This window comes from Salvelinus namaycush, unplaced genomic scaffold, assembly GCF_016432855.1.
Source record: "Salvelinus namaycush isolate Seneca unplaced genomic scaffold, SaNama_1.0 Scaffold467, whole genome shotgun sequence".
NCBI lineage: Eukaryota > Metazoa > Chordata > Actinopteri > Salmoniformes > Salmonidae > Salvelinus > Salvelinus namaycush.
Window position 1 is genome coordinate 82,215 of NW_024061161.1, and position 14,638 is coordinate 96,852.

The 14,638-nt window shown below is 44.7% G+C and overlaps 1 protein-coding gene across 2 annotated transcripts; it reads left to right on the plus strand.

The window, feature by feature from the left end:
- The first annotated feature begins 424 nt into the window (after positions 1-424).
- Positions 425-14,599, plus strand: LOC120041436 (protein O-GlcNAcase-like). 2 transcript variants are annotated; one of them, XM_038986386.1, is made up of 17 exons: positions 425-848; positions 3,635-3,686; positions 3,844-3,941; positions 4,616-4,746; positions 5,499-5,670; positions 5,983-6,081; positions 6,258-6,397; positions 8,859-8,997; positions 9,271-9,384; positions 9,601-9,869; positions 10,394-10,568; positions 10,798-10,883; positions 11,477-11,569; positions 12,532-12,617; positions 13,036-13,156; positions 13,356-13,473; positions 14,108-14,599. In XM_038986386.1, the coding sequence occupies exons 1-17, from the start codon at positions 773-775 to the stop codon at positions 14,242-14,244; spliced, it is 2,106 nt and encodes a 701-aa protein (XP_038842314.1). In that variant the 5' UTR covers positions 425-772; the 3' UTR covers positions 14,245-14,599. The 2 variants fall into 2 exon arrangements, with proteins under 2 accessions (XP_038842314.1, XP_038842315.1); XM_038986387.1 differs by having other exon boundaries at positions 9,274-9,384.
- The last annotated feature ends 39 nt before the right edge of the window (positions 14,600-14,638 follow it).

Below are 14,638 nucleotides of genomic sequence, written 5' to 3' on the forward strand. Positions count from 1 at the left end.
TGAATGAATAAAGAGTATTATTGTGTAATACTGAACTAGTGTCCACCCCATTGCCCTGACTGGACGGATCCATGGACTGACAGATGAAGGAATATCTCAAACACTACACTGTCAGTCTTCTTAAAGTGGAAACGAGTTGCTTAGTAACAGCCTACCTTTGGCTTTGAAGCTCACAATGTAGAAAATAATTAACCTGCCAAACTATACATTTCCAAAACGACATTCACTTTGAAGAGGATGGTACAAGGTAATCACAGGCAAGACTAGTTTAAGAGGAAATGAATTAAGTTAAAGTAGACTTGTGAACTGATGCCTATTTTTTTTATTTGGCACGTTGATAAGATGGAGAGCGGGCCCTTTAAAGGAAATTGTACACTGTCTCTTTAAGCACGCACCAACCAGTAGCTCGACATCGATCGATCCACGATTGCGCATGGTTAACTAAAACAATATTTTCTCGACTTTGAATTATGATTCTTCCTATGATTGGCATTCCACTGTCTAATTCTGTAGCACAACTTATATCGCTTTATTTGGCGAGCTACTGAGTCTGCGCACTAGGGAGCAATAAGGAACTCATAACTATCATGCTAATAAAATCCTATGCAGAGCTACGTGGTTGACAAACACAGCTAGGCCGTTTTGAGTGATCGAGTGTCATTGACTAACTTTACCTAGCTCGATGTGCTACTAAAGACTTCATCTAACGCCTGATCAAATCATCTCCGGGACAGGTACACAAATTGAAACTACCTAGAACTTGGAGAAAACCATGCCGAAGCCGAGCGCTTCCAAGGCGGCAGCTGAGACGGGGAAGACCCGCAGGTTCATCAGTGGTGTGGTGGAAGGTGAGAGTTCTACTCGTCATCATGTCAAATGGTCTACTGTAAGATGTCAATCAAATAGCCTGCTGTAGGAAAGGCCTACAAATAGTGTCTGTTTTGATTCAATGTAGTTACATTAAGCCACACATTTCAGTGCATGTGTCAGATTATAATAATATGGTATATTTGTATATACCATATAAACTCAGCAAAAAAAGAAACGTCCTCTCACTGTCAACTGCGTTTATTTTCTAATTTTAGGAGGGCATTTTAGATCTATTAAGACATTGTAATTGTATAAAGATTCAAATTCTATGAGGACATTTGAATTATCTGAGGACATTCTAGTTCTATGAGTACATTTTAATTATCTGAGGACATTCTAGTTCTATGAGGACATTCTAGTTCTATGAGGACATTCTAGTTCTATGAGGACATTCTAGTTCTATGAGGACATTCTAGTTCTATGAGGACATTTTAATTATCTGAGGACATTCAAGTTCTATGAGTACATTCAAGTTCTATGAGTACATTCTAGTTCTATGAGTACATTCTAGTTCTATGAGGACATTCTAGTTCTATGAGGACATTCTAGTTCTATGAGGACATTCTAGTTCTATGAGGACATTCTAGTTCTATGAGGACATTGTAGTTCTATGAGGACATTGTAGTTCTATGAGGACATTGTAGTTCTATGAGGACATTGTAGTTCTATGAGGACATTGTAGTTCTATGAGGACATTGTAGTTCTATGAGGACATTCTAGTTCTATGAGGACATTCTAGTTCTATGAGGACATTCTAGTTCTATGAGTACATTGTAGTTCTATGAAGACATTTTAAACGCAGCAAAAAAAGAAACGTTCTCTCACTGTCAACTGCGTTTATTTTCAGCAAAATTAACATGTGTAAATATTTGTATGAACATAAGATTCAACAACTGAGACATAAACTGAACAAGTTCCACAGACATGTGACTAACAGAAAAAGAATGTGTCCCTGAACAAAGGGGGGGGGGGGGTCAAAATCAAAAGTAACAGTCGGTATCTGGTGTGGCCACCAGCTGCATTAAGTACTGCAGTGCATCTCCTCATGGACTGCACCAGATTTGCCCGTTCTTGCTGTGAGATGTTACCCCACTCTTCCACCAAGGCACCTGAAAGTTCCCTGACATTTCTGGGGGGAATGGCCCTAGCCCTCACCCTCCGATTCAACAGTTCCCAGACGTACTCAATGGGATTGAGATCCGGGCTCTTCACTGGCCATGGCAGAACACTGACATTCCGGTCTTGCAGGAAATCACGCACAGAACAAGCAGTATGGCTGGTGGCATTGTCATGCTGGAGGGTCATGTCAGGATGAGCCTGCAGGAAGGGTACCACATGAGAGAGGAAGATGTCTTCCCTATCATGCACAGCGTTGAGATTGCCTGCAATGACAACAAGCTCAGTCCGATGATGCTGTGACACACAGCCCCAGACCATGACGGACCCTCCACCTCCAAATTGATCCCGCTCCAGAGTACAGGCCTCGGTGTAACTCTCTTTTCTTCGACGATAAACGCGAATCCGACCATCACCCCTGGTGAGACAAAACAGCGACTCGTCAGTGAAGAGCACTTTTTGCTAGTCCTGTCTGGTCCAGCGACGGTGGGATTGTGCCCATAGGCGACGTTGTTGCCGGTGATGTCTGGTGAGGACCTGCCTTACAACAGGCCTACAAGCCCTCCGTCCAGCCTCTCTCAGCCTATTGCGGACAGTCTGAGCACTGATGGAGGGATTGTGCGTTCCTGGTGTAACTCGGGCAGTTGTTGTTGCCATCCTGTACCTGTCCTGCAGGTGTGATGTTCGGATGTACCGATCCTGTGCAGGTGTTGTTACACGTGCCACTGCGAGGACGATCAACTGTCCGTCCTGTCTCCCTGTAGCGCTGTCTTAGGCATCTCACAGTACGGACATCACAATTTATTGCCCTGGCCACATCTACAGTCCTCATGCCTCCTTGCAGCATGCCTAAGGCACGTTCATGCAGATGAGCAGGGACCCTGGGCATCTTTCTTTTGGTGTTTTTCAGTCAGTAGAAAGGCCTCTTTAGTGTCCTAAGTTTTCATAACTGACCTTAATTGCCTACCGTCTGTAAGCTGTTAGTGTCTTAACGACCGTTTCACAGGTGCATGTTCATTAATATTTTATGGTTCATTGAACAATCATGGGAAACAGTGTTTAACCCCTTTACAATGAAGATCTGTGAGGTGATTTTGATTTTTACGAATTATCTTTGAAAGACAGGGTCCTGAAAAGGGGACGTTTCTTTTTTGGCTGAGTTTATATCAGGGATGGGGAAACTCCAGTCCTGAGGGGTGGAGTGGTGTCCCGTTCCCCCTATCTCTAGCAAACACAGCTGATTTAACCTAATTGCATTCTAAACTGAAGACCACTATTAGTTGATTATTGGAGTCAGGTGTGTTAGCTGGGGCAAAAAGAGTGACCAATCAGGCTCTGGAGGACTGGAGTTACCCATCCCTGATATATATACAGTACCAGTCAAAAGTTTGGACACACCTACTCATTAGAGGGTTTTTCTTTATTTTTTAATATTTGCTACATTGTAGAATAATAGTGAAGACATCAAAACTATGAAATAGCACATATGGAATCATTTAGTAACCTTTATTAAAGTGTTCAACAAATCAAAATATATTTTATATTCTTCAAAGTAGCCACCCTGTGCCTTGATGACAGCTTTGCGTGCTCTGTGCTCCACGGTATGCATGACAACTGTAACAGTTCATATGACCTTTGCTTCACTCAGGCTTTTACGGGCGACCATGGACTATGGAACAGAGGACTGAGCTTTTCCAGAGGTAGTAAACCATTTCTAAACACACACTCACCCATACTCTTCCTCTCCCTCTTCTTCACAGGGAACTTATTATCCACGTGTTCCTTTCACCTATCCAGTCCTTACAGGAAGTTGTTGCTTTGCCAGAAGTGTCTCATACAGTGTGTTTGTTTGTGTAGGGAGCAGAAGTGGGGTCTGAACACGTACCTCTACGCCCCTAAAGATGACTACAAACACAGAATGTACTGGAGGGACCTGTACTCACCTGAGGAGGCAGGTTAGGAGGACACCGCGACACACACACACACACACACACACACACACACACACACACACACACACACACACACACACACACACACACACACACACACACACACACACACACACACAGTGTTGCAAACCCCTGACCCCTACATCAGTACCACCTAGTTACACCCCACCCTTAGTTCAGATAAGAGACATAGTGATTGTGGTGTGTGTTGTTGTTGTTGTGGCGTTGCCTAGGAGATACAGCTCCATATTGTGTCTGTTGATATGTTGTCATGTCAGATCATCGTTGATGCCCTCACTTTGACCTGAAGATCCACTCCCCTTTACCTTTGATCTACTTAGATTGAATTGATCTACTTAGCAACTAACGCATTGTTGTAAAAGCCTCTGTCTCGAATGACACCATTTCCCCCAAATAGTAAAAGTAGATGGTGCACGTCTTTAGGGTTTAGGTAGTCATTTTGAGACATGGACAAATAAAATGTGTTCTTGTCAATCCATTTACCTGGTTAATTGAAGGTAAAATTGTATTTTAAAAAAAACTGACGTGGCACCCTCTTCCCTAATCTATACAGTATGTACAGGATATATAATGCACGACCTTTGACCTGGTCAAAAGTAGTGCACAATAAAGGGAATAGGGTGCCATTTGGGGTGAATGTTAATCTTCTGTTCCAGAGAAACTGGTTGCTCTGATAACTGCAGCGAAGAAGAACGGAGTGGACTTCATCTACGCCATCTCCCCTGGACTGGACATCACATTCTCCAACCCCAAAGAGGTGGCCACCCTGAAGAGGAAACTGGACCAGGTGATGTTCTAGAACTATGGTAGCCTAGAACTGGACCAAGTGATGTTCTAGAACTATGGTAGCCTAGAACTGGACCAAGTGATGTTCCAGAACCATGGTAACCTAGAACTGGACCAAGTGATGTTCCAGAACCATGGTAACCTAGAACTGGACCAGGTGGGGTTCTAGAAGTATGATGATCTAGAACTGGACCAGGTGGGGTTCTAGAAGTATGGTAGCCTAGAACTGGACCAGGTGGGGTTCTAGAAGTATGGTAGCCTAGAACTGGACCAGGTGGGGTTCTAGAAGTATGGTAGCCTAGAACTGGACCAGGTGGGGTTCTAGAAGTATGGTGGCCTAGAACTGGACCAGTTGGGGTTCTAGAAGTATGGTAGCCTAGAATGGGACCAGGTGGTGTTCTAGAAGTATGGTAGCCTAGAACTGGACCAGATGGGGTTCTAGAAGTATGGTAGCCTAGAACTGGACCAGGTGGTGTTCTAGAAGTATGGTAGCCTAGAACTGGACCAGATGGGGTTCTAGAAGTATGGTAGCCTAGAACTGGACCAGGTCAGGTGGGGTTCTAGAAGTATGGTAGCCTAGAACTGGACCAGGTGGGGTTCTATAAGTATGGTGGCCTAGAACTGGACCAGTTGGGGTTCTAGAAGTATGGTAGCCTAGAACTGGACCAGGTCAGGTGGGGTTCTAGAAGTATGTTTAGAGAGAAAGTGTGGCCTGTGAGAAAAGCTGATTTCTCCTCCCCTCTCCTCTTCCAGGTAAGTGGGTTTGGCTGCAGTTCCTTCTCCCTCCTCTTCGACGACATCGAGACAGAGATGTGTCCGGCGGACAAGCAGGCATTCAGCTCGTTCGCCCACGCCCAGGTAGCTGTCACCAACGAGGTGTTCAAACACCTGGGACAGCCTGACACCTTCCTCTTCTGCCCCACAGGTGAGGTCAGAGGTCAGACCATCACCACAGAATCAGAATGATCTAGAATGGACAAACGGTCAGTCAGACCCATAGAAATAGAATCAGAAGGATCTAGAATGGACATTCCAATTCCATATCAACATTCCAATGTCAGACAACCGCACAATGAGAATGTCATTGTAATTAAAAGCAGTGTTCCATTACATGTTGGTTGCTGGCAGCCATATTGGACACACCCTGTATAAAAATGATTTATTTTCTCACAATTTGCTGCTTTTTGCAAGTGTCGTCAAGGACTAGAATGTCTGTGTGTGTTGTGGTTTGTTTCAGATTACTGTGCAGCATTCTGTACTCCTAACGTCTCCCAGTCGGCCTACCTTCACACTGTGGGAGAGAACCTCCTACCTGGGATTGATGTTCTCTGGACAGGTGAGAGCAGACAGGAAGTCACTTTCCTTCATGTTGTTTTCCAACTATAGTCTGTTTGCTATATTTTGCTCCTGGAATGTTTCCTCGGATGAGGGATTTTTAAGGACATTACAATGCACATTGGTAAGACTATCAGGCATCCAATCTAACCCACTCTATGCTATCCTGTCCTGCAGGTCCTAAGGTGGTGTCGCACCACATCACTGTAGAGTCCATTGTAGAGGTGTCCTCTGTCCTGAAGAGGGCGCCGGTTATCTGGGACAACATCCACGCCAATGACTACGACCCCCAGAGAATCTTCATGGGACCATACAAGGTGTCTATTATTAATACTACGACCCCAGAGGATGAGACCATACAAGGTGTCTATTATTAATACTACGACCCCAGAGGATGAGACCATACAAGGTGTCTATTATTAATACTACGACCCCAGAGGATGAGACCATACAAGGTGTCTATAATTAATACTACGACCCCAGAGGATGAGACCATACAAGGTGTCTATTATTAATACTACGACCCCAGAGGATGAGACCATACAAGGTGTCTATTATTAATACTACGACCCCAGAGGATGAGACCATACAAGGTGTCTATTATTTATACTACGACCCCAGAGGATGAGACCATACAAGGTGTCTATAATTAATACTACGACCCCAGAGGATGAGACCATACAAGGTGTCTATTATTAATACTACGACCCCAGAGGATGAGACCATACAAGGTGTCTATTATTAATACTACGACCCCAGGGGATGAGACCATACAAGGTGTCTATTATTAATACTACGACCCCAGAGGATGAGACCATACAAGGTGTCTATAATTAATACTACGACCCCAGAGGATGAGACCATACAAGGTGTCTATTATTAATACTACGACCCCAGGGGATGAGACCATACAAGGTGTCTATTATTAATACTACGACCCCAGAGGATGAGACCATACAAGGTGTCTATTATTAATACTATGACCCCAGGGGATGAGACCATACAAGGTGTCTATTATTAATACTACGACCCCAGAGGATGAGACCATACAAGGTGTCTATTATTAATACTACGACCCCAGAGGATGAGACCATACAAGGTGTCTATTAATAATACTATGACCCCAGGGGATGAGACCATACAAGGTGTCTATTAATAATACTATGACCCCAGGGGATGAGACCATACAAGGTGTCTATTAATAATACTATGACCCCAGGGGATGAGACCATACAAGGTGTCTATTAATAATACTATGACCCCAGAGGATGAGACCATACAAGGCTTCTATTATTAATACTATGACCCCAGAGGATGAGACCATACAAGGCTTCTATTATTAATACTATGACCCCAGGGGATGAGACCATACAAGGTGTCTATTATTAATACTACGACCCCAGAGGATGAGACCATACAAGGTGTCTATTATTAATACTACGACCCCAGAGGATGAGACCATACAAGGTGTCTATTATTAATACTACGACCCCAGAGGATGAGACCATACAAGGTGTCTATAATTAATACTACGACCCCAGAGGATGAGACCATACAAAGTGTCTATTATTAATACTACGACCCCAGAGGATGAGACCATACAAGGTGTCTATTATTAATACTACGACCCCAGAGGATGAGACCATACAAGGTGTCTATTATTAATACTACGACCCCAGAGGATGAGACCATACAAGGTTTATATAATTAATACTACGACCCCAGAGGATGAGACCATACAAGGTGTCTATAATTAATACTACGACCCCAGTGGACGAGACCATACAAGGTTTATATAATTAATACTATGACCCCAGTGGACGAGACCATACAAGGTTTATATAATTAATACTATGACCCCAGAGGATGAGACCATACAAGGTGTCTATTATTAATACTATGACCCCAGAGGATGAGACCATACAAGGTTTATATAATTAATACTATGACCCCAGTGGACGAGACCATACAAGGTTTATATAATTAATACTATGACCCCAGTGGACGAGACCATACAAGGTTTATATAATTAATACTATGACCCCAGAGGATGAGACCATACAAGGTGTCTATTATTAATACTATGACCCCAGAGGATGAGACCATACAAGGTTTATATAATTAATACTACGACCCCAGAGGATGAGACCATACAAGGTGTCTATTATTAATACTATGACCCCAGAGGATGAGACCATACAAGGTGTCTATTATTAATACTATGACCCCAGAGGATGAGACCATACAAGGTTTATATAATTAATACTATGACCCCAGTGGACGAGACCATACAAGGTGTCTATAATTAATACGCTTTTCTATTCACCTTCTATTGTGGGTTTATGATAATTATTGTCTTTTCAACCACTATTGCCTATATAATGCACTGCTATTGCACTAGAAGCAGTGTTCTATAAGCAGTGTTCTATAAGCAGTGTTCTATAAGCAGTGTTCTAGAAGCAGTGTTCTAGAAGCAGTGTTCTAGAAGCAGTGTTCTATAAACAGTGTTCTATAAGCAGTGTTCTATAAGCAGTGTTCTAGAAGCAGTGTTCTAGAAGCAGTGTTCTAGAAGCAGTGTTCTAGAAACACTGTTCTATAAGCAGTGTTCTAGAAGCTTTGTTCTATAAACAGTGTTCTATAAGCAGTGTGGTAGACAGGGAGTATGTTAATAGTAGATGTAGAATAAAAAATCCAGCTTGTTTCTCCATTAATCCACCTTGGATAGTTTCCCGGTCAGGCTGAACCCCCCTAATTGGCTACATGTTTTCCTCTCCTTAGGATCGTCCCACAGACCTGATCCCCAAGCTGAGAGGGGTGCTGACCAACCCTAACTGTGAGTACTACCCTAACTTCGTGGCGATCCATACCCTGGCGACGTGGTGCCGGTCTGGAGGAGGACAGAGAGACGTGGAGATGAGTGAGTATCTATGAGGTGTTACTGTTTTACACTCCTTTTAATGTCTTATGTGAGGCAGCTTGATGTACAAATAACCCCTGGACAGGACGCCAGTCTATCTCAGGGCCTTGCCCCCAATCCATCCACTGAGTGCCATGCAGAGAGGCATCGGCACCCATTTTTAGAGTCTTTGGTATGACTCAACCGGGGGGATCGAACCCCCAACCTTCCAATCTTAGGATGAACCACAATGCCAATGAGTTAAACTAACCCTAAACTATGTCATCGCCCCAGCAGGTGATGATGATGATGAGGCAGGCTCAGACCCCTGCTACAGCCCCAGGAGAGCCCTCACCCTGGCCCTGACTGACTGGCTACAGGAGTTCCTCAGCACGGACCAGCCTGGAGGTACAGAGGGAAAGATGACCAACCAAGCAGCTTCAACATTCAATTCAATGCAACTTTATTTATCCCCTCGTGGGCAAACACATGAAAACGACACAAAAACAACACATCATAGTCTCCATGAGGACCGTGATTACAGATCCACTTTTTAATTACATCTATTCATTGTGAAAAGATAAAACAGATTAATTAACTCTCTGGCTGTCGTCTTCACCTCAGGCCCTCGACCTCTGAACCCCACCCACCTGAAGAAAGAGTCCTCTGATGAGGAGCCCATGCAGACTGACGTGGGAGACCCTGTGTACGTGCCAGGCTCTGGGGACAACCCCCTGTTCACAGCAGAACCCCTGACCCTGGACGATCTCCAGCTACTCTCAGAACTGTTCTACCTGCCGTATGAACACGGTTCTACTGCTAGAACCATGCTGACGGAACTGGACTGGCTGAAAGCACACAGAGAAGCAGTGGGAGAGGCAGAGACTGAGATGGTGAGGAGTGTGTGTGTTGGGACTGGGATGGTGAGGAGTGTGTGTGTGTGTGTGTGTTGGGACTGAGATGGTGAGGAGTGTGTGTGTTGGGACTGAGATGGTGAGGAGTGTGTGTGTTGGGACTGAGATGGTGAGGAGTGTGTGTGTTGGGACTGAGATGGTGAGGAGTGTGTGTGTGTTGGGACTGAGATGGTGAGGAGTGTGTGTGCGTTGGGACTGGACTGAGATGGTGAGGAGTGTTGGGACTGGACTGAGATGGTGAGGTGTGTGTGTTTGGACTGAGATGGTGAGGAGTGTGTGTGTTGGGACTGGACTGGCTGAAGGGACTCAGAGGCAGTGCGGGATATAGAGACAAGGACTGAGTGGGACACACTCAATCAATGTAATAATTTAAGTATCTTTATTGATGTGGAAATTGTAAGAACTTACATTGACAACTTTCTCTAACACACACACCCTCTCTCTTTCTCACTAACTCTCTCTGTCTCCATGTATCTCTCGGTCCCCTCTCTCCCTCTCTACAGACAGCAGAGTGGCGTTCCAGGGCGAAGTGTTTTGACGTGATGTGTGTTGCTGTGTTTACCATGTTTAACCGTCTGTCCAACGCCCCCAACCGGAGCATCCTCTACGACCTCTACAACTACATCTGTGACATCAAGAGTGGTGTCACCCTGGCCCGCGCCTACGTCAAACAATTGGGTACAACGGGGGGGGGGGGGGGAATAGTGTGTGTGAGACACATGAAGCGGCGCCGCCAAATAATTAAGTACACCGGGCGTGGCTGCGGGGAGGGGAGAGAGACCCATATAGTATGTTGTTGTGTAGGTCACTGCGTTATTGTATGTTGTGGTACAAGGAGCAGTATGCAGTAGGCAATAAGCATACAGGTTGATGTATCATTTAAGTGTAATATTGTTTGTGTCCACAGGGGGGCAGAGTAGGCCCTCAGCCCAGGTGATGACTGACGACCCAGAGCCCTGGGGGTTTAGAGGGGGTCTCTCCGGGGAGTTCCAGGTACGGCGCTTACCCCCCATCATCCGCCCCTTTAACCCCCATCACCCGCCCCTTTAACCCCCATCATCCGCCCCTTTAACCCCCATCACCCGCCCCTTTAACCCCCATCATCCGCCCCTTTAACCCCCAAATCACACCCCTTTAACCCTCATATCCCACCCCTTTAAATCCCATATCCCACCCCTTTAACCCTCATATATCACCCCTTTGATGAGATGACTGGAATTATTTTGTATGCCTCTTACATCTCAATCGGTCGACAACGTCATTGCATCAACATTGGTAATAAATTCTGCAGTCAAACTTTTATGTAATTATGTCATCCAAAATTGTTACTGGATGTCTGCAACAAACATTCACCTTTTGCTACTATTTGTCTACGAGTACAATGTGATGCACCACACAGAACACACTACAGCTGTATGTACTTCTGCTGTCACATTCACATCACAGATCAAGCCACACACACACACAGGGGATCACAGACAACCACCTAGACAGAGCCATTGATCTCTCAGGCATAACAAAGAGATCATTGACTTGGTACTGACTGGTTGATGACGATAGTATTGCTGCTGTTTATTGTTGTTTAGAGAATGCTGCCTTGCCATGGTAACAGAGATCTGTTCCGCCACCCTCCTATGACATCAGTGTATTCTATACGACCCTTCTGCCCAGAAGACAAGGTTAGTTATTTCAATATATCTAGAACTGACTATAACATATCTGTTAAAATATACGAGACGTGTGGACCGACTGGGAATGGAAACCAGGTTTTCTGAGTGTTTTGCCATAAGACTGTGTTAGCCCACTGAGCGAAAGCCTGTAGTATAGAGCACCACAGTGGACACGTCAGAATTCCCATAAAACCTAGCAGTCAAAAAGGGAAATGGTTCCAAACGTTTTTCCTCCATTCATTTTTCCCATAGGGGATTTTAGAAACACTTAAAATAAGGGCTGTGTGCCTCTCGGACAAGGTGACTTTTTTAAATCAATATATTCGGCTCTATTTACTCTGATTCAAAAATGCTAATTAGCATCAAAGTAGACATCATGCAAAACTACAAATCCCAAGAAGCTCCTGCACATCATCTCTAGCTGACACCTTTGCTAACAGGTATTGTGTCAATTTAAAACTTGCACAAGACAGTTCACAGAATTGTCCATATAAAGAACTTTAGTCAATTTATTCATTACAACATCGATTCAGCAGTCTCGTCTATGTCATGGCATTTGTAGTTCTGTATGATAGCCACATTAGCATTACATTTTTGGGAGGTAAATACAGGCGAATATATTGATAAGTCACCTTGTCTGATGGGGGGGGTTTCCATGGTTATCAGAACGTCACGCCAAGGTAAACCTACACAAAACACAACCCTTATTTTAAGTGTTTCTAAAATCACTTATGGGAAAAATGAATGATGCTAGGTGTTATGGGTATTCTGACTCATACTGTGGTACTCTATTGTTTTAATAATTATGCTAATATGACTCGTTTCATTCTCATTGAGAAGCTAACGCGTGTAGTTATAAGCTAACCCGGGCGTTAGGTTTGGTTCACCAAACCACCTCTAATACGTGAGGCATGTATCGGCTAGCTGACATCTTTATTGATTTTGTCTTCATAACATCTCTGTTGTTTCAGACTGAGATACAGAAGATCCACATGGAGATGCAGAGAGGAGAGGCCAAGGCTCCTGCAGCAGCACTACCTGCTCTGATCAGTGATGGGTGAGGGAGTGTGTACAGCATGATTCCCCAATGATCCACTCTGGACAGTCTCTGATCAGTGATGGGTGAGGGAGGGAGTGTGTACAGCATGACTCCCCAATGATCTACTCTGATCAGTGATGGGTGAGGGAGGGAGTGTGTACAGCATGACTCCCCAATGATCTACTCTGGACAGTCTCTGATCAGTGATGGGTGAGGGAGGGAGTGTGTACAGCATGACTCCCCAATGATCTACTCTGGACAGTGATCAGTGATGGGTGAGGGAGGGAGTGTGTACAGCATGACTCCCCAATGATCCACTCTGGACAGTCTCTGATCAGCCAGTAGTTGTTCTTCAATATGTGACTGCGCGCTTGTCCTGACCTTCAGTCTAGACAGCCAGTATGTAATGTCCCAGTGTACCTCTCCCCCTCCCCAGGCTAGCAGGAGGGCAGCTGTGCCCCTCCCCAAGCTGTGGTCTGGTTCTGGAGGATGAGAGGGGGGTGTGTGGTTATGCCCTGGGCCTTACTGACACCACAGCAGCTGCACTGAACAACCAGGTAACCGCTGGGTTCCAACTGCACAATCACACACTGGAATATGACTTGGTCTTGTTTCAATCATTGACCCCAACATTATTCTATATGGTTGTAGTTCAGTTCTGTCTCTCTGTATTACTTCAGATGTTTTGTATGGAGTTCCTTGACTCTGAAAATACGATTAGATTTTTTCTCCCTCTCCCCCCCGTCCTTCTTGTAGAGAGCGTTGCCAGGGGACTTCCCTTCCATGGTAACCATGCAGCTCCACCCCCGGGTTACAGACCCCGCCCCCGCCAGGCGTATGATTGGCAGCCTGCTCTCGTTGATGAAGACCAGTGGTGAGTTGTTAACTTGTATATTCACAGCCACTACTGTGATTAGGGTGCTGACTCCCTTGTAGTTGTGCACCTGCACAGTGGGTTTCTGGTCACTGTTTGACTGAGCAGGTCTCTCCAACCCTGTTCCTGGATAGATACTCTCCTGGAGGTTTTTAATCCAACCCCAGTTGTAACTAAGCTGATCAACCAGCTAATTATTAGAATCAGGTGCACTAGATTAGGGTTGGAGTGAACCTACAGAACGGTAGCTCTCCTGGAACAGGGTTGGAGAACCCTGGCTTAGTGTGATGGCTGCTATGCAACGTGATGATGTCAGAGTTCAACAATACCCTTGACCTATTAGTAATCAGACCGGGGTTCAAGCACATTCAGCTTTAGAGGTGGGGATTTGACTATTGGCACAATACAAAGTAGGATTCAGTTACTGATCCAGAAATGAATCAGATGTGTCTATGCCAGATGGTGCTTCTCTCCCTGATGGCATAGGGCTGGATTATCAGAACTAACACATGTACAGCCCCTCATTCAGAATGAGGTGCATCGTTCAGTTTGTCTTGTTCCTCATTCTTTTCCCCTCGTTATCATTTGACTGTAGTTAACATCTGAATCTACCCCGCCCCTCTCTCTCCTACAGGTTCCAGAGGTGTGTTCTGTGAGCTGAGGCAGGGTGACAGGAGGATGTTTGACTTCTACTCTAAACTGGGCTCCTTCACAACGCTCAAAATGGCAGGGCTGCCTCAGGACGTCATCGCCATGGGAACCAGCTTGTAAACTTGTCACCACCTTGTACTACTACATCGTCAGGTTTTCAAAATGGCCTTTTGGATAACAGGGACGAGAACGTTTGATTGAAAAACATTGTTTCATGGCCATGTGTCAATCACTATAGGATGATGTGTGAAATGTATCTGATCCACATTGAGTATTTGTGGAACGTATCTTTGTAAATTCCAATCAGTTAATGGTATGTTTTAAATTATGACTTCCCTGAACAATCCCATATTAATGGAATGATAACTTGAAGTGATTGATTGCATTTAAATCAGCCTGTAAGAGGATCTAACTAATGTACTGTATCTGTTTTATGTTGTGATCAATAAAGATTTGAATCTGTATGACACATGTTTTCTGTGGTAAGCTGTTCATTATTCAACCAACTCTGATC

Bases quoted from the DNA above. Each gene is read 5' to 3' on its own strand.
- LOC120041436 (XM_038986386.1), top strand. From the start codon at position 773: ATGCCGAAGCCGAGCGCTTCCAAGGCGGCAGCTGAGACGGGGAAGACC. The intron at 6,082-6,257 runs GTGAGAGCAGAC...CCTGTCCTGCAG, and splicing joins GATTGATGTTCTCTGGACAG to GTCCTAAGGTGGTGTCGCAC. The intron at 10,884-11,476 runs GTACGGCGCTTA...ATTGTTGTTTAG, and splicing joins GTCTCTCCGGGGAGTTCCAG to AGAATGCTGCCTTGCCATGG.